Genomic DNA, 25,924 nt, shown 5'->3' with positions numbered 1-25,924 from the left:
CATATTATTTTAACTTGAATCCCTATTTCTCAGATCTTTTTGAGCTCTACCTAAGTTTGGTACATTATCCACTCAGTACAGTTCTACGTAGAGAATGGCTAAAACCACTTCCAACTACACAGCCGGGATGATATATATCCAACAGGCAGTGCTTGGGGCAGGCATGATGGGTAATGCTGCCTCTGAGATCAAGAACCTGGTAGAAAAGCATATAAGATAGTTAAGGTAAACTCTATTAATTCTATATTTCTCTAGGTTTATGCCTCAAAGTCTAAGCATGTTTGATGACCACTTAGACATATGTGTTAATTTAACAAATCAAATAAATGTGTTCTATCAAGCAGTCAAGCAGTCCCCCCTCCCTTTTTTTTTTTTTTTTCATTTTTGCCATTGGCTTCATGGTGGCCAGATACTAAACCACCATAGATATTGGTAATATTGCTCCTGACACTTGATTTCTTTCCTATCTTAGGAAAAGATCCAAACATGTTTACATTTTTGCTTCTTCACCATCACATGTATAACAAGACATGCTTCAGTAAAGCACACACATTTTTCATGTTGGTACAGAAAGGGTGCTTTTTCGGGGCGCCTGGGTGGCTCAGTCATTAAGCGTCTGCCTTCGGCTCAGGTCATGATCCCGGGGTCCTGGGATCGAGCCCCGCATCGGGCTCCCCGCGGGAAGCCTGCTTCTCCCTTTCCCACTCCCCTTGCTTGTGTTCCTTCTCTCGCTGTCTCTCTATCAGATAAATAAACAAAATCTTTAAAAAAAAAAAAAAGAAGAAATACTTGAATACTCTTTTCCCAATGATGTGACTACAGTTAAAAATCTCTTGGAACTACTATCAGAGCCTTTGGGATATTTTGTTACATATTCACAAAAATGGTAAAACCTCATCATCTGAAGAAAGATCTGATTTTTGAAAACAAAGCAATATACATATTTAATAAATATATGCAATAAAAATTTGGATAGGCGAGTAAATATTTTGAAATACAACACATTTAGATAAATGTCCTTTTATAATCATACTTCAAATGTTTTAGAAATACACAATCTTGGCCATGAGCAGTTTAAAGTATATATAAGCATTAAAAAAAAAAAATGCTATTAAATAAATGCGCAAAGCACTCACTGCATTTAAAGTGCAGTTCATAATTTCTCTGTATCACTATGATCAATTTAGATGTAGTATTTGTTCATAAATTTAACTTCTACAATTTTACTGTCCTCAAAAAGGTGGGGGGGAGGGTGTCAGAGGGGAAAATATAAAATAAAATTTTATTGTCCTCTATATATTTATAATCATGTTACTGAAGACAAAAAGCAAACACTTTGCAATTTCTGTCTATATTACACATTATTCCTAACAAATAATAATTCAACTGCTGATTTCTTTGCCCAAGATGAGAAAAGAATCCACCCCATCATTTAATTGGACAACCACTATCATTAACTGCTTGTTCCACAAAGTTTCAAGTGCTCGGTCCCAGCAGAGCTAATGGGAAGCACTCAGGAAAGAAAAAAGTGCTTGCTCTTTCAATCCCATAGTGGGAGAGATCTGCTCTAACCTTTCCTCACTTGCCTCCAATCTTCTGTCCTACCCGCTTTGTCATTCTCGTGTTTTTTTTTTTCTCCCTGCATTTCTACATTTTATCACAAGTTGACAAACCAGGCATATCATTATCAAAATCATGATCAACTACTGGCCAGCACAAAGACTATATTTAATTGCTGCAATGAGACCAACCGTATAAAACCAAAACTTGACAATTGGAGCATTGTAGAACTCATAGATTTTCCTGGTCCACGGAAGGCTTTGGGGATTGCTCTTTAAGTCAAAATGGTGATTTTCATCTAGTTTCTCATCGGGGCCTCTTTCCAAATCACAGTCTTTCTGCAAAATAAATAATCATTCATTGTCAGAGCCTTAAGTAAGATACTGACATTTGCAAACATCCAAAATACATCATATATATGTGTATATATATATATATATGAATATAATAAATATATTAGGAATTAATTGGGCACCCACTTGCCAAATTATAATCTTAGTCTTGGAAGGAAAGAAAACTGTGTGTATTGTATAAATCTTTGGCTTTTAAGTAAGGAGCACAGGATATCTCTCAAATGCAAGCTAAGTCTCTAACCAGGAAACCTAGTCAAACTAAGAATAGTTCCAAGGATTTAAAAATCGTACCTGTTCCTGTTCTACTTAGTCTCCTTTATTGGTATTTGAGAACCTAAAAATATAAAATCCCCATGAAATCATTAACAGATAATAAAATTATTTCCATAATAGAGGAGGACAAAATGGACACCCATTAGTGATATAGTTTCCAATTCCTAGGAAAGTCGGGCACAGCATTAGTTTTAGAATTCCGGCTTGGATAGCAGACGTGCTTTGCCTGAAGTTCATGAACTCTCCGAGCTTCCAGAGTTCCCTGAACCTCCTGTGACTATATCCAAGTATTTTTGTTGTACATGCATTTTCCTAGGGAAAGCATCAAATCTTTCATCAGTGTCTCAAAATGTGTGTGTCAGTCCAAAGAGGTTAGTTAACCCTTGTAGGTGATGAGCAGTAAGTATCTCTGTGGCAGACAAGTGGTTGTGTGACGGACTACACATGTGTGCACAGAGAAAAGCCTTTAAGGGGGGGGGGGCGGGCAAAGAGGGAGGAAAGAACTGAAAAGAAAAGAAAAAAATCACTTGTAGCCCTGTTGCTTTTGGAAAGAGGGAACTTAGGGATGGTAAAAGAGAAGCAAAAGAGAAGTCACCCTAGTTTATAGAGCTCTGTGTGGTTCTAATCTTTAAACAGGAAATCCACTACTTGTGTGATCTGAAAAAATATTAAAAGAAAGGAATGTTCTCGGATGCCTCTTAGACGAGTACATTTCTTCAACCTATCCACAAAAGAGTCTCTCTAGTGTCACACCTGCAAGACTGGTAAGATTTTACAAGCCAAGAAATAAAGCAAGTGTTGCTTGAATTGTCCATAAAATTGATCAAATGTAATTTTTGAGGCTTCAGGCACTGGAATGGGCTATCTTAGTGCCTGAATGCTGTCATTCACATCATTTTGGGGCAGTGAAATTGGCACTGTGACCTGAAGGTGTAGGAACTGACCTGGTTCCTAACAGGTTTGAACCTGCCTAGAGTTAAAATAGCTTAGAACCAATGAGAAAAGTCATCATTTACTGTGATTTCAATGACATCAGTACCACTTCAAAAAGACCCCAGTAAGCAATTTCAGTAACGACTATGTAAATTAAATAACTTCTCTTACTGTTTTTTTTTCTAGGAGTTTCTCATTAGGTGTTACTTACTCTTGACAGTTTGGTATGGATTGTAAAGTTCTAATTAAGCCTCTCTCTGAGTTGAACTCCAAGACACCAACTACCATGATGAAGACAATGTAAGAATATAAATTCAGATTCAGGACATCTGCCCCCCTCCCCCCACCTTAGAAGAAGGTAAACACAGAAATATTTCACTTAACTAGCTTTTATTTGACTCAAATCTCCATATAACCAAACTCTCTCTCTCTCTCTCTCCCTCCCTCCCTCCCTCTCCCCCAGCCCTCTCTCCCTCCTCTTTCTAACAAGAATCTGATCAGCAGGCACACAGAATAAAATTATAACTACAACAATCACCTCTACCACAATTCATACCTATTTTCCATTGTTATAACTATTGTCATTCCCACTTAACAATGTTCTGATAAAACAGATCAGTGTTCAACTTTAGAAAACACTTTTTTCATTGTGGTTTATCAACATGTCTAAGACTAAACATGTCTTTCTCCTTCCAAACCTGCTCCTTTTCCATCCCTTCAAGATGGCCTTGTTTTAACCATCAACCTCTCAGTCGTATTTGCTATCTTCCTTTCATCTATGCCCCATGTTCAAACATTATCCGACTCTTCACTTAAGATCTCTCTTTTCCTCTCCATGCCCACTGCTGCCAACTCCGGCCAAATCCCTTAATCCTCCTCATCTGGATGGTTACACCTGCCCATGCTCTCCCTGCTTTCAGCCGATCTTCTTGCTACATCATCCTATACACTGGAGACAGAATAATTTTCCTAGTGGTCAGATCATCTTGCTACTCTGGTCATGTGCATCCACTGGCTATCCATTACCCTCAGAAAAAAAACACCACATTCCTTCACAGGATATACAAGAGTCTCTATGATCTAGCCTCAATCTACTGTCCCAGCCATACCTGCAAATACTCCCTCCTTGTCCCATATCCACTACAACCCGGACTCTAGCCAAACCATAGAACTTACGATACTTGACATATGCCTTGCATTTCCTGCCTCTATACCCCTACTTACCGTCTTCCCACAGAAATGCTATTTCCACACATCGTCAAGTCTCAGCTTATCCACCACCTCATGCATGAAGCTGCCAACAATCTGTAATCCTCGCTGACTGACACCAAATGAGACGAATCTTCTTCTTCCTCTAGTTAAGCCATTCTGCCATCTCGCTACAATCTGTTCCTGAGAAAGCTCATGTCCTCAAAATTCATGCTTTCCAAGGATTAGCAGCTAGAAAGATCGGAAGTTCTCATGGCAAAGTTCTTTCGCCTGTAGAGGCTTCAGTAAGGTTTTTTTATAAAACCTCATGAGGCAAATGTAGAAGTTGAGTCTATCCAGCTTCAGGACAATGGCCTTCCTTCTCCAATTACCAGTGGTGCTTTCATTATACGCATTACCCCCCACTACTACCACAGGGCCAAAGCATGAAGACCTGCTCAAAGAACATCTATGTCTTACCTGTCCTCACTTTCCTTCCAAAATGTATAACACAATTGTATTCCTCAACTAATCAAGCACATCATATTTAATCAGCATTGTGAAATCTTCCATGTCCCATGCTGATACCACCCCTCTCTGCTTAGCAACATTCCAAACACAAAGCAGGTAATCAAAAACTATTGCTCTGGTTAAACTCAAAAACAAAAGAACATTGTTACCATGATTATAATCCATTCATAACAGAGCAGGTTTGAGATACTTTTTAGTAAAAGTTTTAAATTGAGGGCGCCTGGGTGGCTCAGTTGGTTAAGCGACTGCCTTCGGCTCAGGTCATGATCCTGGAGTCCCGGGATCGAGTCCCACATCGGGCTTCCTGCTCAGCAGGGAGTCTGCTTCTCCCTCTGACCCTCTTCCCTCTCGTGCTTTCTATCTCTCATTCTCTCTCTCTCTCAAATAAAATCTTTAAAAAAAAAAGTTTTAAATTGAATAATGCTAAGGTATCTATCATGGATATTCTGATTATAAGCTCCATGGTGACAGAGGTCACGTCTGCCTTAATTACTGTAGTGATCCAGAACATCGTATCTTGTCTGGCACATGGACAGTGGCCATTAAATATTCAATGAATTAATAAATCAATATGGCCATGTCCAAGCCATCCAGGTGGGCAACATCATAAACAGGACCACTACATTAGAGCCAAAGTTTGATATTTCAGGGAACTGTGAGAACTTAGTATATTTTTTAATGTTAAAAGCACATTATTTGCCATTTAAGGAAGGACTTCCTTCTCTAAAAGTTTCCCTTTAAGAACAACTACTTAGTGGAATGTTCCAGCCATCTACAATGCCTTAAGTGTTTGTGAGAGCTTATCTTTCCATGAACCTTGGAGAAACCAAAAGTGAAGTTACATCCACTTACAAAGTACTATTTGCTACCAACTGCCAACATATTTACATATTTGTTCATAGACAGATAGGTAGGTAGGTTTATCTGCCTAGATAAGCAACTCTCTCCATTTTTCATTTCAACAAACTAAATGTGAACGCATAAATAAGCAAAATCAAACAAAATATCTCACATATAAAGACTTCATTTTATTTGTAAAGGTTTTAAGTCAACACTGCATTTCTTATCTTTCCTTTGAAAATTTTTGAAATGGTCTAAGCTTATTAGCCATATCATTTAGCCAGTACAATCACAATTGTAACAACTTGATTAGCCCAGTTTCTAAGATAATTGATTACACGTTCCACAGAAGTTAGACTGTACCTGCCAACTTGTATTCTGAGAATCCCAGATAGAACCATCAGGCTTAATAAAGTGAGGATGGAAGGAAGTGGGAGAGGGTGGAGGATAGGAATACATACATACCCAGGCAGGCACGATAGTCAAAATACTTAACTGATCTGGTAAAGGCATTAACCAATTAGAATGGATGCTCACCCAATCACAACAGATGTCAGCCATACAAACTAATTATAGTTACTTATTTTTCATTTAATACTTATCGAGTGCATTTTTAAATATTGTAACAAATACTTCACAAGTGCAAAAGCATATCCAACAAGATGCTGGCTAAAGATGCCTCATTAAAGTATTAAAGACCAGGGAAGACATTCACTACACCTACAGTAATAAGTTTGTAAGTAATGATACACGCTGAGACATAAAAAGCAAAAAATACATGCACAGACAGCATCCTGGAGACTCTCCAGTGAAGACAGGTTGCAAAAGCAGTAGTTCACACATTACTCGGGAAAACAGATACATCCCGGCACTCAAGTAAAATTATTTGGCCACAGGATATAAGAAATGAAAAAAAAAAATTGTGGAGTGGAACAGTGAAGATAATGCAAAACCTAAACCTGAACCTTTACAAATATTTTTAAGGATATGAGGCATTCTTCATTATAACTTTCTTTTTTTCTTTTCTTTTCTTTCTTTCTTCTTCTTCTTTTTTTTTTTTTTTTTAAGAGAGGGAGAGAGGAGGGGGAGGGACCAAGGGAGGGGAAAAGAGAGAATCTTAAACAGGCTCCATGCCCACCACAGGGCCTGATGCAGGGCTGATCTCACGACCCTGAGATCATGACCTGAGCCAAAATCAAGAGTCTGACACTTAACCGACTGAGCCACCCAGGCTCCCCTCCTCATTGTCACTTTCGAGAAATGGTAACTCTATTTATTCTACTAGTCACAAAGGAAAATGAAAAGTTGAACATCTGTCAAGATATAATAAAGACATTCTTTCCCAAAGAAATGGGATATTTTGCTCAAGCGTATATGGGGGTTAATTAGATGTATCATACATGCTATACCCGATCACAGATAATATGATTAAGATCATTAAATACATTGTTTAATAAACTCTGTGCATGTGTACGTTGGTGTGAAGTCAATATTATGAAAACCAAGCTCACTATGATATCGTACTAACCATATAAGCACTTTCTTTTGCGCTGGGGTTCTGGTCGCCATAATACCACGCAAACTGGAAGTCCTGGGACTGGGGAACATGGGACATCTCTGCTCTGCTCTTAAATTCCAACGACAGAATGGTGGGTGGAAAAAGAATACTTATGATGATCTTTAAGAGAAAATAAAGCAAAATAAGTAGTGAGGATTACAACACAAGGCATGAGTAGTAGTCAAATCGCAAAATGAAGATTTTAATGTACACAAAGCACCAGACCAATCCCTAATTCAGTTGATACCCTGCTTCTATACATACTTCTTGACTCAATTCCAAATCTAGCAGCGTCTCCCCTAGAAATCGTTATAAATGCAAGCATATGTGTATAGGGACATGCATTGCAGGGTTATGTGTAATAGCAAAAAAGTCTGCCAACCTAAATATCTATCTATAGAGGGGTAGCAGGTGTGGGACAACCTAACGGTGGAATACTACGCAGTCATTAAGAAGATAAAGACACTTTTTAGTATAATGAAAAAGTATCCAAGTTATATTGTTAAATGAATAAAAGCAAGTTATATAATAATATATATGGTGTGATCCCATTATTGTACAAAAAGAAAATTAAAAATTAGAAAACATGTGCATACACAGATACGAATTTAAAGGTTTAAAAATCTGGGGGCGCCTGGGGGGCTCAGATGGTTAAGCGTCTGCCTTCGGCTCAGGTCATGATCCCGGGGTCCTGGGATCGAGTCCCGCATCGGAGCTCCCTGCTCCTTGGGAGCCTGCTTCTCCCTCTGCTTCTCTCTCTCTCTCTCCCTCTGTCTCTCATGAATAAATAAATAAAATCTTAAAAAAATATATTAAAAAAAAAAGGTTTAAAAATCTGCATACCACACAGTTATTATTTATCCCTAGGGGCAGGGCAGTGAGAAGTATTATTTTTCAATGAACATGAGCATGTTGCTTTCATAATTCTTTAAAGCCATTAGGTACTTATTATCCCATAAAACACATTAAAATTTATTCATATTATAAAATCAAGAATAGGGACGCCTGGGTGGCTCAGTCAGCTAAGCGTCTGCCTTGGGCTCAGGTCATGATCTCAGGGTCCTGGGACTGAGTCCCACATCGGGCTCCTAGCCCAGTGGGGAGCCTGCTTCTCCCTCTGCCTCTGCCTGCCACTCCCCCTGCCTGTGCTCTCTCTGACAAATAAAATCTTAAAAAATAAATAAATAAAATCAAGAATATAAAAACATAACAAGTGTCACCTGTTAGATTCATCTCACATCCTACGCATTTATTTTTTTTTAAGATTTTATTTATTTCTGAGAGTGAGAGAGAGCATGAGCAGGGGGGAGGGGAAGAGGGAGAAAAACTCGTAAGCCAGGCACTGATGAATTAGGATCTAGGCATGGAGAGCAATGTCCTGCAGCTCAGAGATTTTAAGTAGCTTAACTCAGCCTTCTTTGTTCACTCACTACTTTTTGGGGCGAAACATTCAGTCTCGCTTCAGTTAGGTCTCTCTACTGATATAAGATATATGAGGAACAAAATGGTATTAAGCAAAATGGTATAATTTTCCCCACAGCTGTACAGAAAAAACAGTCGTGGGGAAAATTATTGCTCAAACTTCCAGTCATCTATACCCCATCTTGTTCTCTACACATTTAAAAAGAGTTATTGTCAGAGATTCTGTAGCTAGAGGTGGACCCGTTCACTTCTCTGCTTCAACATTTCCAAGGCTGAAATCAAAACAGATCAAAGAACTTCTTCTACAAATAACTGTTACTTCTTCAGTATTTTTTAAAGAGGAATCTGTGTGAAATAATTTTTGGTTCACATCTCTCTTATTTTTGCAGTCTCATTGGTGGATTTAAAACATGCAAGTTCTTTTATATATTTGGTATAGTATGTCTTATTTCTTTGTGTTTTCTATAGTGTGCCCAACAAAAAAAATATTTTTAGGGAAGTCATTCTATTTGGGACAGACATTTATAAGAACTGTAGGAAAAGTACAATTAAAATATATAGTCTTATGTTGGGGCGCCTGGGTGGCTCAGTCATTAAGCATCTGCCTTCGGCTCAGGTCATGATCCCAGGGTCCTGGGATCCAGCCCCGCATCGGGCTCCCTGCTCGGCAGGAAGCCTGCTTCTCCCTTTCCCACTCCCCCTGCTTGTGTTCCTGCTCTCCCTATCTCTCTCTGTCAAATAAACAAATAAAATCTTTAAAAAAATAAATAAAATATATAGTCTTACGTTGCTCTTAATGCTCATGCTTTATCCCCTTTTATTCAGTTTTATAAGCATATGTACTTCATAAGCTTGACCATAACCTAAAGTTTTAGGCTTAGGTGTGATGTCAAAAGTTAAATGTCTTTAGGAGTTAACTAAGTTATTCTTGATAATTCAAGATGAGAGGTGAGGCCAAACTATAATGGATAGAAGAATCTGGAAATAGGTGTTTCAGGGCAGCTTTATGAAATGAGCATCTATTCCCTCAAACATCACACTGGATGAACAGAACAGAAACTGCTAATTTTATTTCGTGTGTTATTAATATTCCTAAACTGAAATTATTTTCGTTAAAAAGGTAACGTCGTTGTCAGAGGTTCCACCGGGGAGATCCCAGCTCATCCGTGAGAACCAAAGACACTAACTGGTTTTCCTGAATTGATTCTTCCAGAACAAGGGAAAAATGAACTCAAGAGTACAGACCTTCAGAGTAAACAAATACTAAATTCTAGAAAGTAAATATACTTTTTTAAAATTGAAGTAGACACACAAGGTTACATTAGTTTCTGGTGTACAGAACAGCGATTTGACACGTCTAGGTTACGCTGTGCTCACCGCGCATCATAGCTGCCATCTGTCTCCATACAACACTATATAATGCCACTGACTCTATTCCCTATGCTCCACCTGTCATCCCTGTGACTTATTCACTCCATCACTGGAAGCCTGTGTCTCCCACTCCCCTTCACCCATTTTGCCCACCCCCCCTCCCCCCTCCCCTCTGGCAACCACCAGTTTGTTCTGGGTAAGTCAGTGTACCTTTAACCAAGAGTTCTTCCTCATTTTCAGGCGCCCGGTCCACATGTCTGTCAGTAGCATTTGGGTGCAAGTATGCGAAACGAAGGGCCGCAATCTTCCAGACGCGGCCAGTTTCAGACAGGTAGAATTGCTCCAGTTCTTGAGTTCATAGGTCAACAGTTTCATGGCCATTCTTTCATTCTGCTTGAATGCCTTCTCCAGCACATCCAGGGCGAGCTGGCCGAACTGTCTGTAATGACACAGTGGTGAGTGGCAAAAACAAATGCAGGTCAGAGTCCCAGAAACATTTAAAAAGATTAGCTGTGAGACTCGGGAAAGAGCAATACAAAAGAACGAACAGCAACATAATAACCTCAGACTGCAGAAGCTATTTCAAAACGGTTGCTGCTGAGGAAATGGACGTTCTCCCTTTGCAGGAGGGTTTACACGGCAGCGTACAGAATTTGGTTTACACCAGGAGTGGTTGAGCTATCTACCCATGGGGAGAAGCCTGTCCACACCGCAAAACATACTACACATAGCTTGGTTTGGGGCTCCCCGACAAAACCAAATAAAGAATTTTTTGACAGAAAAGACTGTTCAATATTGAGTAAGGAATGAAGGGAAATCGTGGGGCCACATTTTTAAAAAATATTCTAGAAAATACATAGATGACTTAAGTAAGAAACTACACGTGGAGACATTTTCTGGGAGGTTGTTTTCTCTAAAAAGTAGACACTGCTATTCTCCAGAACTTTTAAAATCACAATTAGACATTAGTTTTTATGAATTCTAGCTCCCCTTCTTTCCTCACTATTATAATGCTTGAGTATTCAAAAAATCAAAACCATTTCCAACTTTTCTATCTTTTGCCATCATGCCCTGGTTTTTTGGTACATAATACGTTTATTTGTTTCCCTGCCTGAGAGGTACTAAAAGTAAACAAGTTTCATTTCACTTAGTGTCAAAGAGTTTCAGAGTTGGAAGGGACTTTCAAAATCATTAACTGAACCTTCTAGTGAGGAAACAAGAGTCCCCAAATCTGGCCAGCTGAGTTGCCCAATTATTAAATAGCTGGATGAGGACCAGAAGCCAGGTCTCCTGACTGGAGGCCACCTCTCTTCCCTTGATTCCACAAAGCGCCTTGAAATACCTAAAGACCCTGATTTATGGGAGAGCCCAGGAAATGCTGGGCAAGTCCACGCATCTTACAAGTTCTAAGGCAAGGGAGATAAAAGTGTCTAACCATTCTAAGAACTGTTGATGTTTAGTATGAAGTGAAGAGAAAACTCCTACTTTGAGTAATTTTTCAGCTCTTCTGAGGCATCATCCATCATGTTGCTCTCCTTGGCTTCGTGGGCCATGGCTCGGTAGAGTTTATAGGCAACCACTGCCTTGACCGTTGCCTCCTCTCCATGCTGCCAGAAGAACATGGCCATCTTCTGCCTTTTCATTAGCACAGCCCAAACCAGCAGGTCATTGTAAGGGTACATAAAGCCAGTGGACTCAGGGTCATCTGATATGTTTTGTTCTTCTTTTGACTTCTTCCTTGATTTATGAAGGACTACAGACTTTTCCTGTTGGAAAATAAAATAGGAATGGATTCCCAAAGAGTCAGATGCATGATATTTGACCTAATGAAACATATCCGGTATCCTAAGAATATTTTTTAAGTCTCTGAAAAGAGATGGAAATAACAATACAATTTTATAAACCAGAAACCAAAAGTTTAGCCTTTAGGTGATCTATTTTTTGTTGTGTCCGATAGATCCAGGGTCCACACACTGAGATAGCTTGTGTTCATTCAGCACAACTTGAAACACTACACCTTTGGGATAAACTCAATAACTACATGGCAATTTTCAATTTCTCAAGGAAATGGGCTGAAATAACTATTGGATAAATGAGAACTATTAAAAAAAAAAACTCTAACCTCACTTTATAAATATATTATCTTTCCCTTAGAAAAATGTCACTAGCATTGCCAACATGCATCCAAACTGATTGGTTTTAAATTTCCTTTCCTTTACTCTGATTATATTCCTCTAGTAATAGTAATATGTAATAATGCAATACTATTCTCCACCAGGTAAACTAACCCTTTACAGCTCATCTCTAATGTCACTCCCTAACCCCCATGTTCTTCTATATCACTACGTATGTATTTCTATTTCAATATTCATCATCATACGGCAATGTGGCTATTACTTTTGGGGAGAGGGGGATCATTTCTCAGTCATTATTATACCTTCTCCACCCACCTGCATCCCAAGTTCAACTAAGCACCCAACGTAATGCCTGGTAAATAATAGGATTCGATAATTACTCTTTTTAATAAAAGGAGACAAGAGAGAAAATTATACATTTCCTCTATTTCTGTAAATAAAAGGAAATTTGTATCCATTGATGGTGATCAAGGGTAATTTTATAAAATATCCTTTCATCCTAGGAGCTATGGAAAGCAAACCTCTTTCAGCCAATAGAAATTATTTATATAGAGACTCTTGAGCAAACACATTCATGCCAAGAGGAAAGTGGGACTCAGGTAAAATGGGGAGAGGTGGATTAACAACGTTGCTCACATTGCTCAGTTGTTACTATGCTGTTCACTTGCACCCATCTGTTTATGGTACTTATAACTGGCCCATTTGTAGCTCCCTTCTCCAGCTTTAAATGAAGAAATGGTCTAGCCTGCAAGAACAATTTTATTTTCACACCTAAAAAGAAATAAGTGGTACCTTGAATTTGTAAGGCTGGGCAGTTCTAATGAACTGGGAATGCAGCGTGCTTTCTGCAGATTCACTTCTATTTCCTGAGGGGCGTCTTCGGTGAAGAGGGGTCTGGGAAAGGCTTTGAGCAAAACTGGTCACTCGCTGGCAGTAGTTATTTTATTTTTAAAATAAAACAAAAAGGGAAAAGAAGATTATCATGGTAACAATTAACATTTCATTTCTAGACAGTAATGAAAACAAAGTATTAATATGGTATCCCACCAAGGATCCAAAGGTTCTGTCTCTAGCCCATGATCAGTATTTAATTACCCAACAAAAGCCTCTAACGATCTCCTACTTATCAAGAACACTGTTATTTCCTAACATCCTAGAGAACATGCTCTTTTGTTCTCTATTATACATCTGCATTCCTTCTCTATGTGGAAATTCCATTAAAAATCAATGGATTTTCTATACCTGAAACAAGTTCAGAATAGGCAATAAAGATTCACAGTTCTGATAAGAAAAAGTTCCCATTCACAAACAACTCCAAGGTTAAGTTAGAAAGTTATGGAACTTCTCCAGATGTTATGCATCATCACTGGAATTCCAGTGATCAGGCCCAACAACAACATAATTTATTGCTTATCAGCATGAAGCTTTCATCAATGAGAAACTAAAAGCTTTCTTAAAGGGGCTGATATAAAAATGGATGATACAAACCATGGGCTTTGAGCTACTTTATTTTTTGAAATAAGAAGGCATCGAACAGACTACTGCTTTATTTCAACTTCCAACACCAAGAACAAAACGAGTTAGTCCAAAGTAAACAACCAGCAACAATAATTTGCCACCTCCTGCTAATACTTAGTATGTTGTCCCAAACCAGTGGCTTATTTTTGCTATCCTCAGGTAAAGGACCAGGCTGACGACGAAGTAGTCTGTCTCTTTAACCCACACAGCATCGTGCGCATTTTTCCTTCTGTGTCCACACAGTCAACATAGTAAGTCTGTCCCAAGAAATGAGGACCGTCAGAGGACCCAGAAATCTCATACAAACCAGGGAACTGAAACACCAAAAGGGTTTTCCATATTCATCCAAAAGAGTTATGGCCATTATAGATCAACTCTTTACGCAGCCACTGAAGATACCAGTTCTCTCCTTGTTCCATGTTATTTTTAAAACTTACAACAAGCTTCACATATCCATTTTCAACGTATCCTTTCCTGGTAAAGAGATTGAGAAATGGGCCACACAGGTAGAAAATTCCACCACTGTGCATATCAGCATGGAGCTGGTAGCCACGCAGTCCGTATTCTGGGTTGTCATCCAAAAGGGGGCTTTGCGGAGGGAGCTCATAGGGGACAGTGGCTGATACTAATGTGCTCTTTTCCACATGGTGATGGAAATGAAGATTTGCTGTAACAAAAGCCAGTTCTTCCTCCCTCTTCCATAGCCCTACCAGGAGGCCTGGGTGTAAGCAGAAGATCCAAACAAGTCTGTCCCAGCCAGTTGTGGTGGATTCAGTTAACTCAACTCAGGTTGTACTTTGCAATTAAAGAATGCCACCAAGGTCCATTTTTGGAGGGGGTTCTAGACTGAAAAAACTGGTGTCATACCACACAAATCTAAGGTTGACAATGTGGCTAGCTGTGGCCAATTTTGGCCATACCACATAATGGTCACTGATGAATCATTTATGGAAAGGTCAATGCATTCCATGATGTACTCTTTTCCACGTTTCTCTTTCAATATAATTACCCAACCTAAACCAGATATTCCGAGGGCCTCTTCGGTTTGAACTGGAAGGTCTGTGTAAGGGTTGACAGGTTTCAGAATCTGAGCTAGCACTACTTTTACAGAAGCTCTTTGTTTTTGTGACAGATTCTTTCTTCCCATACCCAGTTTCTTTACCCACGACCAAGAGTAAGTTCACAGATACAGCGGTCTTCTCTGCTGAAATAAGTTTCCAATTAGATCTTTAGGTGAAAAGGCAGTTGAAGAGATTCTGATGCAAATAAAATGGTCATTGGCCAGATGATAAAAGCGCCTATTCACTCATCCAGTACACAGCAGGGTCCCGGCATCCAAGTGGGAAAAGATCTTCAGCAAGATTTCTGAAGGCATACTATCCAGAGACACAGAAAGGTTAGCAGATGACTTCTCACAGTGCTTCCCCTGCCTCATACACTGCCTCATGGAAGTGCTGCCCATGGCATATCTGAGGCCTGGCCCCTTTCTGAACCCAGTGGCCAGCCAGTGGCCTCCCAGGGGACGCCCTGGCTGCGCCGAGCCCACGGGGCTCAGCGGCAAATGCAGCGCCTGGAGGCCACGTCAGTGCTGCCCAAGCTACTTCATTTACTCATTTATGTTAGTTTGCATTTTATGGATATAAATTAGACAAAGGAGTGATGGGGTCCGGACTTCTAAAAAATATACTCAATTTATTATCAGGAGTGTTGTGATACAGAATTAATAGCATCATCAGTAGTGATCAGGACTATTATTATTAACAGTTACTCTGTACCCTCTATGTTCCAGGAATATGGGTTTTCCGGGTATTATTTTATTTAATCCCTTTGACAAATTTATGAAAGAGATATTATTATTCCCATTTTATAGATAAGGAAAGTGACGTAGAGAGAGGTTAAGCTTCTCACTCAAGATTTCGTAACTACTAACAAGCGAAACTAATACTCCATCCCAAATCTCTCGGGACTCCAAACCATGTGTTGGTAACTGCTATGATCTAACTTACTACAAGACTTCACTAATAGACTCTACTTCACTAGAAAACTGTCAGAGAAATGGGTAGTAATTTCTCACCATTTCAAAAGAAAAAAAGCACTAGAGGTACTTGCCTAGCAAACTCCCCACCGGGCTACACCAAGGGCACAGTCGGTCCTCATACCTGTCACAGGCAACCTCAAGTGCATCACCATGCCTTTGAAAGCTCAATGAAGATCATTTTCTGTGAGATTTGAGTTTCTTTTTGTTTTGTTCTTTTATTTCTTAAAGACAACTTGGGCTTTTACTTCACCTGATTCTTTAAAGGTCAAAAGTGGCTTGATATTCCGGACTCTTCCTGGGATCCCATCCCAAACCACCTTTCTAGTTTCATCCTTCACAACCTTCTAGCACGTCGCTGCCAACAAAGGGCTCCTTGTCACTGTCACTGATGTCCACAGCACTGTGCCTTTCACTGTCCCTGCTCTTCTCTCAACCCCAATGCCCCAAACTCCCTTTTCTAACACTTCCATTATCCTCTAAGAAGAAAGGCTCTCTTTGGAAACAAGCCATGTTTTCTCTGCTAATCAACCAGGGAGCAACTCTGACTTTACATTCCTAGACTTTCGAAATCTTGATGGAAAATAAAATACGTACAATGTGTATTTTTACATAGTACACTCTGCATGCATTTTCCAAAAGAACCCCTACACACCTGTCCCAAGTTTGTCATCTCCAGGTTATGGACTACTATGAGTTTCGAGATGGAAGCCCATTAGGCTTTTGCCTTCTACAATTTCAAAAGGAAAGAAAAGAACTGGTCGTCTCTCCCTTAAATCCTTCTCAAGACATTACTTCAATGTCAACATAGCACACATTGTATCCTGTTCTGTATGCCAGTTATTCATAAGTCTGTTTGCTCTGAGAGTTTCTACACCCCTGGTCTTTATGTTCATCCTATGCCAGCACTGTAATTTACATGCAGCAGAGACTCAATAAATGTCGATAAATACAAATGTCCATTTTAGAAGCTATTCCCATCTGAACTTCCTAAGCCATTTTTCTAAAAGTCTAACTCCTAGTTATGCCATAGTTTACGAGGGTACTTATCAATTGTGGTACCTTATGTTTTCTGTAGAGGTTGTTGTAGAGGGCTCTGAAACTTTTTCTAGTATAGCTGCTGCGATACGCTCCACCAATGAGGTATTCGATTACCAATCCAATGTCGATGAGTGTTATTCTGTAGCCCGAGAGAAGGGCATGCTGAAACAAAACCATGCAACATATTGTAACTTTCAGTTCCTGTTTTGCGTTTCCTTTGCCATCTGTTAGAACATAACCCAATCAACTGCAGAGGTAGACTCATACTTTTCAAGCATCTTTACAAACAGATCCATTAGGGGTGCCTGGGTGGCTCAGTTGTTGGGTGTCTGCCTTTGGCTCAGGTCATGGTCCCAAGGTCCTGGGATCGAGCCCCGCATCGGGCTCCCTGCTCGGCGGGAAGCCTGCTTCTCCCTCTCCCACTCCCCCTGCTTGTGTTCCCTCTCTCGCTGTGTCTCTCTCTGTCAAATAAATAAATAAAATCTTTAAAAAAAAACACACACACACACAGAAAAACAAACTGATCCGTTAATGTGACCAACCACTGATAGAGGCTGCTATTATAAGGAAAAACAAACCTAGCCTTAATGTGTTTTTAATTTCACAGGAATCAAGTGTGTGCTTATATTTGTTCATTCAACTCTCTTTTTTCTCTTTCTCTCATGCATACATATACTTTGTAATAAAACACACTTAAATATAGTATAAAAGATTGTTTTTAACTGGAAATTATATAACTATCACAACAGAAGTAAAATCACTGGAGTATATCGCCAAAATGTGCCATTTTGACATATTATTTTAAATAAAAGTTACTTAAGAGACAGCCTGTACAAGAAGGACACTCAGACCCTCCTCTGCTCCCCAAAAGCAGGAAATAACTCCCCCATGTGAAAGGTGCCCTCCTTGTCCCAGGAGGTAAAGAGACATCTTTATCACCAGAGATGGGAAATTTAAAGCAGAGAAGGCTGTTTAAGTGACCCTTGTTACTTTTTACTAATTTACTACCCCAGACGAAATTCTGTTTAGAATTCCTTATTAATTGAAGCTCCCAAAGTTTTCTTTGTCTTGTCAATTCTTCACAGATTTATTGTCTTTTTGTCTGAAAAGTATAAAAACTGCCTTTTCTTGAGGTCTCAATTTCATCATTGGGACTCTGTGGGCACACGATAAAACTTTGTGTTTTTTTTCTCCTGTTAATCTGTCTCATGTAAAATTTAATTCTTAGGCTAGCTTGGACTGAGGAAAATTTCTTCTTCCCCTTCAATATACTGAATGTATGTGATCCAAAATTAACATTGGCTATACTCTGGTTTCTCTTCAGATCGTATAAATCTTTCGCCTTTTACAAAATTAACATTGGCTTAGATCTTCCATCTCTCTATTGAAATGGCTATAGCACTTTGCACTGTGTTGACTACATCATACACAAAATGAGAATATGGAAGGAAGTAGAACAAATAGAAATAAGGAACATGGAATGTCAGAACAAAATAAGATATCAAAAAATGAGGTTGTGCCAAAACAAATGCTATGGTTGGCAAGAGGGCTGAGCAGCAGATTTCCAAGTACATGGGTCTTAGTCTAAATGAAGGTAACTTTGACCACTTAAAACCCGCCTTACTACCTCTTCATAACTGTTACTTCTCAACTACCATTCACAGTACATTTTTTTCATTAAAGTATAATTGACATACAATATCCTATTAGTTTCTGGTACGTATCTTAGTGATTTAATATTTTTATACACTATGAAATGACCCCACGATAAGTCTAGTTACCATCTGTTGCCATATAAAGTTATTACAATACTATTGACTGTATTCCCTAGGCTATACATTACATCCCCATGACTTATTTATTGTCTAACTGGAAGTTTAAACCTCTTAATCCCCTTCACCTATTGAGCTTATCACCTATCGATTCATATATGAATCAATGTAAATACATTCATAATTTACTTTTCTCAAGGAACACCGTAACTAATGTTCTTTGTTGCTACTAGTTGAAAGCATAGGGGCGCCTGGGTGGCTCCGTCGTTAAGCGTCTGCCTTCAGCTCGGGTCATGATCTCAGGGTCCTGGGGTTGAGCCCCGCATCGGGATCCCTGCTCGGCGGGAAGCCTGCTTCTCCCTCTCCTGCTCCCCCTGCTTGTGTTCCCCCTCTTGCTGTGTCTCTGTCAAATAAATAAATAAAATCTTTATAAAAATAAAAATAAATACATAAAGGCATACTTAACCTATTCTATTCCTTTTTCTTCAGGTTACTGTAAAGGAATCAAAGTTCAAGGAAGTAATAAGGAAAATCATCTTGATCTGGCATCAATCATGCCAACTAAATTTACATCAGCAGGGACACTTTTGCTTACTTCTGATTTGCCAACTAAATGTCTTCCTCTGTGGTCCTTTTATTCCGGCTCTCCAAGCTAGTCAACAGAGCCAGAAAGCCCACACTCTCTCCGTCAAGATACCAGACTTCCGTGAAATGAGGAAGTACTTTTAAAGTGTGCCATGGATGGAGTTTACTCATGGGGACAAACAAAGTCTCTCCTAGTTTCCTGCAGATGTGAATAAAAGTTCTTGGTGACTAAAAGAAAAGGAATTAAAGCATAAGAGACTGTTAAAGGTTTGGTAACTAATAGAAGATGATTTTAAGTCTGATCTAACTCAAAGTTCACTGAAAACACCATGAGCAAAATATGAGCAAGGTTATAGAGTAGTGGGATTCATCCTGGCTCCCGACAACAATGCTTAGACTCACAAAAGGAGGTAGGGCGCCCAAGCCATCGTTCACAGTCAAAACAATAACAATGAAAATCATGTAGCAGTCCTCCAATAAACATGACAAGACAAGGAAATTTCTTTATTTTCATCAAGTATTATCATCATTGGAAATACTGTTGTATCATGTTGAGGTAAAGTTCTGATTGAGAGTTTTATATGTCTCCGATTCATATTTTATAAGAGAAAATAATCATTAGTTAATGCCACAGACTTGGTGGATCAAATCTTTAAAAATATCAATTACAAGGAAACAAACGTAAAAGAATATGGTTTGGTGATGAAATTGCTCAGAGCCCCAGGCAAAGAGGGTAGGTAACTCGCTAGAAAAATCCAAATCTACATTTTACGAAGCAAAATCAGGCAATGCCTCAATCACAAAGCTAAGACAATACACAAACAAATTTGTACACATTCATAATTATGTTACCTGTTTTACATCTTGGACAAGATGATGCAAGAGCATATTAGTGGGTCCTTGTTTCTGTAATAAAGAAGGAAAGAAAAATGTATTCCTTTTAATTACCATATACTAGGGGGAAAATATTTTATTTCAGAATGCACAAATAACCCAGAATACTGAAAATTTTCTTCAGCAGCTTTAGTAATGAAGTTTACCCCAATTAATTGTAAGTTATTTCCTAAGAGAAGATATAATTAGATTGAAATATTTTTCAAAGATGTAAAAAAAAAAAAAGATATATATGTGTAGGTAGTAAAAATATACTTAACCTTAGTTTTTTCAAGAGACAAAAATAAATTTTAAGTCATTTGTAACTATCCTTTATCATATATAAACTACACCATGACAAACCCCATCACATAATTACATTGCATCAACAATTACTTATTGAACACTCCTATGTTCAATCCAGCTTTCGAGGGAGTCAGTTAAGAATGTAAGTACTTTCTTCATAGTTTTTACAGTCTAACTGAAGAGAGGGGGGATTTACATGAAAAACTAATTATGAAGATGTGTGCTCGAAAAGAGTTGCCAAAAATTTGTACCGTAGGAATAGATCACTGCAAACTGGGAGTATTCAAAAAGACAGGGCTTAAAGGGGGCTTTCAAGAAAAGGTAAGATTCAAAGGACAAGGAACAACATTGCAAGAAGGGTGCTTGGCTTGAGCAAATGGTGTTTTTACAAAGGGTTTACGCAGGAAAGCAGAATTTTTAACAGTGGCTGTAGGTCGAGATGCTTCCAACAATTCAATAAAAGCAAATTGTTCTTATTCACATCATTGGCTTTAATTATGGTCTTACTGTTGTGTTTTCTTAACTTAGTTTATGTTTCTATCCTGTGTAATTAATTAAAATAAGAAACGCAGAAATGACCATAGGATAAAATGGATTTGGTAAGAACGTTTGTCCTCTGGTTGAGAAATCTGTCTCTCTCTAGGCTATCTTTGTATTTCAATATTCAAGGAAACTTGAACATTCAATATTTAGCTTAAGCTAAATCTTAAGCTAATTAATAAATGAATCTTAAGGGAGGCGATTGATAGAATATTCCACTACTCACTGTGTTATAGAGCTCCTCCAGTCGGGGGATGGTAAGAAAGCGATGGAGGTTCACTCCATATTCTATTAAGAGCTTCACAAAATCCACTCGATCCATTACTAAAGCATCTAACATTGCTTGTTCCAGTGCACCAGCCTTCAGAAGGTAGAAATACATGAGAGATGGAGATAATTAAGAAAGAAGTTTTTATAAAAAGTAGAAATAACTAAGAATTATAAAGATCTGAACTCAAAACAATGCAGATAGAGCCATCATAAAATACAGTCTTACTAAGAAATGTTCAGGACCTGATTGAAGAAATAACGAAAAGTGAACTTGAAGGCATAAAAGACACTTTAAGTAAATCCGTTCTTGTACCAGAAGACTGACAAGTGTAAAGATCTCACTGCTTCCCAAATTAATGCATAGGTTTAATGCAATTCTAATAAAATCCAAGGTTTCTTTTTTGTTGCTGCTGCTATTTTAACTTGCCATGTTTTCACTTAAACTATACCCAGTTCCTGAATATATACGGGAAATTAAACACACTCATTTACTTTTACTCTGACCTAAAATTTTAGTAAAATTATAGTAAAAAGATTTTTTTTTTTTTTAAAGAAATGAATCCACAAGAACAAGGGGGTCCAGGAGTCACATTTTGGAAGCTGGAAAGCAGATGGGCAAGTGGTAATTGATTTAGCAGTCCCCAGAAACCCAGAAGGTGAAAGTCCCCAGAAACTTGAAACTAGAAAAAAGCTAAGAACCAAACAAATCTATGCCACAGAATTCTGGCAGCTCCAGGATGAAATAAATGTACATATACCGAATCCCTAATGTTGAGATCTTCCCCATCATCTTCCCCCATTTGACTTCCATTAACACTGGCAGCAAGGTTTTTCCTTATCCAGGCAGGGGATTGGAGGATTCTTTTCTGTGAAGGGACTAAGAGTAAAGGCAGGAATATGCTGTCATCTCAGGTCCCCCCGACAAGCGGAAGCCAGATCACTCCTCTGTGAAGCTCAGATCTACAGTTAAGCTTCACCTACAGGCTCAGGATTTCTAAAGAGCTTTCTCTCCTCCACACTTAAATAAAAAGTCCAGAACAAGCACACCACAAAACACCAATCAGTAAGAATCAGACAATGCAGGAAGAGGAAAAATTCAAAAGAACTATCATTACCATCCTCAGTGAAATAAGATATTACATTCAGGACGCTTAAAAAAGAAAGAAAAAAAGAAAAAAGACAACAAATTTGCTCGTAGAAACTAATAGTATGCTACCAGAAACAAAAAGCTCCATGTAAGGCATGAAAATTAAAGTTGAAGAAATCAACAAAGGAAAAATATGGAAGATAAGAGGAAAAAGATAAGATTAGAGGAGCAGTCCTTAGGTCCAACATTTAAATGCTATGAATTCCAGAAAGAGAACAGAGAAAACAGGAAGGAAATTCCCCAGCATGGAAACCCATGATTGCTAAGTTGAAAGCATGTACCCAGCATAATGGATATAAAGACTCACAATAGCACACAGCATTGTGAAATCTCAAAACACTAGAAAGATATTTGTTTGAACTTCCAGAGAGGAAAAAAAAAATGGTCCCAAACAAAGGATCAGAAAACAGAAACATTTTTACTTCTCAATAGCAGTGCTGAATGCTAGCAGCTAAGCTTTCAAAATTCTTCAGGATAATTAGTCCTGATCTTTTAAATATATAAAATATAAATATATATAAAAAATATATAAAAAGTCCTGATCTTTTAAAATATAAATATATATATATTTATATATATATTATATATATATAAATATATATAAAAAATATATAAAAAGTCCTGATCTTTTAAAATATATCCAAACATATATGTTCTCAAAATGTTTATCTTCCATGTTCCCTTTCTCAGAAAGTTACTGAAGGATGCACCTCCTTAAAATAAAGGAGTGAACCAGGGAAGAAGATGACACGGGATACAGAAAACAGGTGCTCTAACACAGGAGAGAGGCAAGGGGAATCTCCAATATGATGAAGGTAGATCCCAGCATGACAGCCCAGAACCCGGAGCAGCAGGTAACCAGTCCAGACTGTAGCAGGGAGGACAGGACCACAGACAGAAATATTGAGAAATCTCTAAAATGAATGAATCAGAAAATAACAATATGACTTGTTATTTAAAACTATGGAGATTTATGTCAATACAACAAAAAAATGTTAAAAACACTTGATTCTTGTGATCAGCAGGGCAGAGAACTACTGTTGTTTTAGAAGCCTTTTAGTACCATTAGATGTTTTAACTAACATGCATGTATTAGTTTGACTCAAAAATAATATACCTGTGGTACAGTCACAACTGCAATTTGTAAAAATGAAATGTTAATAGTGATTATCAGTAGCACTATAGATAATTTTTTTCTTTCTGCTTTTCTGTTTTCACTTATTTCTATTTTGAGTACGTATTACACTTTAATGCAAAAATAAGAAAAGCTTCAAGTTTCAAATAACAATATAAAAATCCAACCATATAAAAAAAATAATAAAATATCCTTCCATTCTTTCTCCCAACTTCATTTGCCAGTTTCAATTAGGCTGCAGAGAGTGCCTGAGGGAAAAAAATGATTTTAGGGAGGCAAAGTTGATGAAAGAAATGCCTCAGATATCCCTGGGCACCAAGCTACAGAGAAGCTACCTCCACACCCATCCCAAACCAATCTATCTCTCCTCCAATTTTTTTCTTTGGACCACCCACCCCCCAACAAAGCCAACACACAAAATATTTTTCCCCAAATAACTTCATTTTCACTATACCTTCCAATGCTGTCCATAAATTAGGATGTGTTTCTTGGCAATGTCCATTCTGTCCCAAGCCATTGCCAGATTTAATTGTTCTGACGCTGTTAAGTTTGTGCCTAGGTTAAAAGAAGGCAACAATCATACATCTTATTTAAAGTATCAACATAAAAATTTCCATGGAACGTGAAAAGAGGAAATGTGGAAGAGATGTAACCCTCTTCAGACACTCACCCTTGAGCAGAGCTGTTAGGATTGCTAAATCAAGGTCTTGGGACTCCTCGGAATCAGCGTCAAATATGGTAATCTATGACAGTTGAAAAATAGGAAGCCATACATTTTGGGAACTAGTAAAGAAATGTTTTCAAAAAGTCCCCACAAAATGCACTCTAGAGCTAATGAGTTGAACAAAACATTAATGTAAAAAAACCACAGAGAGTTAATCTTCTTGATTAGTTACTCTCCCAGGGTAATGGAGAATTGTGAACACTCAGGGGGAAAAAAAGAAAACCCTCAAGAAATCCATGTATCCTATAGGAAACACATGATAAAACATTACTACACTGAATTTATCATGCATACACTAGAATGAAGAGAAACTCAGTGTCAATTCCTAAGGAAAAAGAAAAAAAAAAAATCATTCCTTTTGAAGAGATACCATAGGACACCATTCTGCTCACCTCACCTTAGAGACTAAGATATTTGCTTTTTTAATGAGAGGTGAGCCCTCAAAGATTCATCATAAAATAAGTGAGGCAATTACAATGCACCCAATGAACAAGCAGAAAGAGCAGGACATGCCTCCTGCCATGAGACTAATTTTTGTAAGACAAATAAGGATTTTTATTTATGATTGTAAAAGTGCCTGGGGGCTCGATCGGTTGCGCGCCCAACTCTTGGTTTTGGCTCAGGTCATGATCTCAGGGTCTAAGATAGAGCCCCACGTGGGGCTCCACGCTCAGTACGGAATCTGCTTACAATTCTCTCCCTCTGCCCCTCCCCCCTCCTCAAACAAAAAGAAAAGGTTGCCTGCTGTTAATGAATGTATCTCAGTCTTTCTAAGTGAAAATATGTTTTATATAGTACAGGGAACTATTCAACAAAAAGAGCCATGTCTGGCAAGCCCAGATATACTACTAACTAGCCAGTCTGAGGGAAACATCTTTAGATGGGGATTTCTCATCCACAAGGTGAGAGGAACCCACTAAATAATCCCTAAGGTCCCATAAAGGTAGAAAAACTATGCTTCCGCAATTCAGGTATTGGTTCCCTCCAACTATGTGCATGAATAAAATCAATTCTCATTTATGCAGGAGCTGAGGACCTAATTCCTAAGATGTACAAAGTCTTCGGCACCTACTCTAGTCTCCTTTTGGTCATTACACCCTTCATTACTCTCTTTGATGACAGGAAGACACAAATATAATGGTGATCTCTTTAAAATGTCCGTTTCTTATTGATTTCTACAGGAAGTATCAAATGTAGTAGACCAGGTACAGGATTTCAACTCTGAGCCCGTGTGTCTATTTTACTGTTCTGTAACTGCATGACTCTGAGAAAAATCACTTAAATTCTCTAGGTTCCAGCGTTGGCATCTCTGAAACTGGAATAAACAATCACTGCCATATTGAACTCACTCATGGGGCCACTTCAAAGTAAAAAAAATACATCTGAAAACATGTTGTTAATTGTAGACATGGTCGTTATTTTTGTTGTTATTGGGTCAACTGAAACTAAGTATTTATCACTATGTTTAGCCCTGCTTTGTCCAGCCTAAACTGGTTCAATTGTTTATTTTTGTGGGGTTTTTGTTGTTGTCATTTTTTTGAGGCCAGGTGCTTAAGTATTAACAAAATCTTGAATGATTTGGTCTAGCCTCTGAAATCTGGAAAGATCACTATGAATCATGACATATTTGCACATTTACTGGAATTGTTGGCTTGATCTCATCCAAGTCATTGAATTTTGATCAAAGTACCCTAAAACGCTAAAATCTTTTCCTGAATCTATGTTATGCTCACAGCCCCAGAGTTTGTGGCCTCCATTTTCTGTCCCAGAGTATATTCTTATACTTCCCATTGTTCAGTGCGTCCCCAAAGATC

General features: G+C 38.4%; 1 protein-coding gene and 1 pseudogene across 7 annotated transcripts in view; both read right to left on the bottom strand.

The window, feature by feature from the left end:
• TRPM6 (transient receptor potential cation channel subfamily M member 6) overlaps window positions 1-25,924 on the bottom strand; it is a 164,664-nt gene that overhangs the window by 55,851 nt on the left and 82,889 nt on the right. For all 7 annotated transcript variants that reach the window (XM_027616436.2, XM_027616435.2, XM_027616433.2 and 4 more), the window contains 10 exons: window positions 24,057-24,129; window positions 23,841-23,941; window positions 21,061-21,195; window positions 19,968-20,021; window positions 16,780-16,920; window positions 12,957-13,091; window positions 11,515-11,795; window positions 10,240-10,468; window positions 7,207-7,356; window positions 1,752-1,898 (listed from right to left, as the gene is read on the bottom strand). In XM_027616436.2, coding sequence (XP_027472237.2) covers window positions 1,752-1,898; window positions 7,207-7,356; window positions 10,240-10,468; window positions 11,515-11,795; window positions 12,957-13,091; window positions 16,780-16,920; window positions 19,968-20,021; window positions 21,061-21,195; window positions 23,841-23,941; window positions 24,057-24,129 — 1,446 coding nt within the window. The remainder of the gene's footprint in view (window positions 1-1,751; window positions 1,899-7,206; window positions 7,357-10,239; window positions 10,469-11,514; window positions 11,796-12,956; window positions 13,092-16,779; window positions 16,921-19,967; window positions 20,022-21,060; window positions 21,196-23,840; window positions 23,942-24,056; window positions 24,130-25,924) is intronic.
• LOC113934864 lies at window positions 13,665-15,057 on the bottom strand (annotated as a pseudogene).

The sequence above is a fragment of the Zalophus californianus genome, chromosome 13, assembly GCF_009762305.2.
Source record: "Zalophus californianus isolate mZalCal1 chromosome 13, mZalCal1.pri.v2, whole genome shotgun sequence".
In the NCBI taxonomy this organism is placed as follows: Eukaryota; Metazoa; Chordata; class Mammalia; order Carnivora; family Otariidae; genus Zalophus; species Zalophus californianus.
This window is presented reverse-complemented; position numbering and strand designations above follow the sequence as displayed.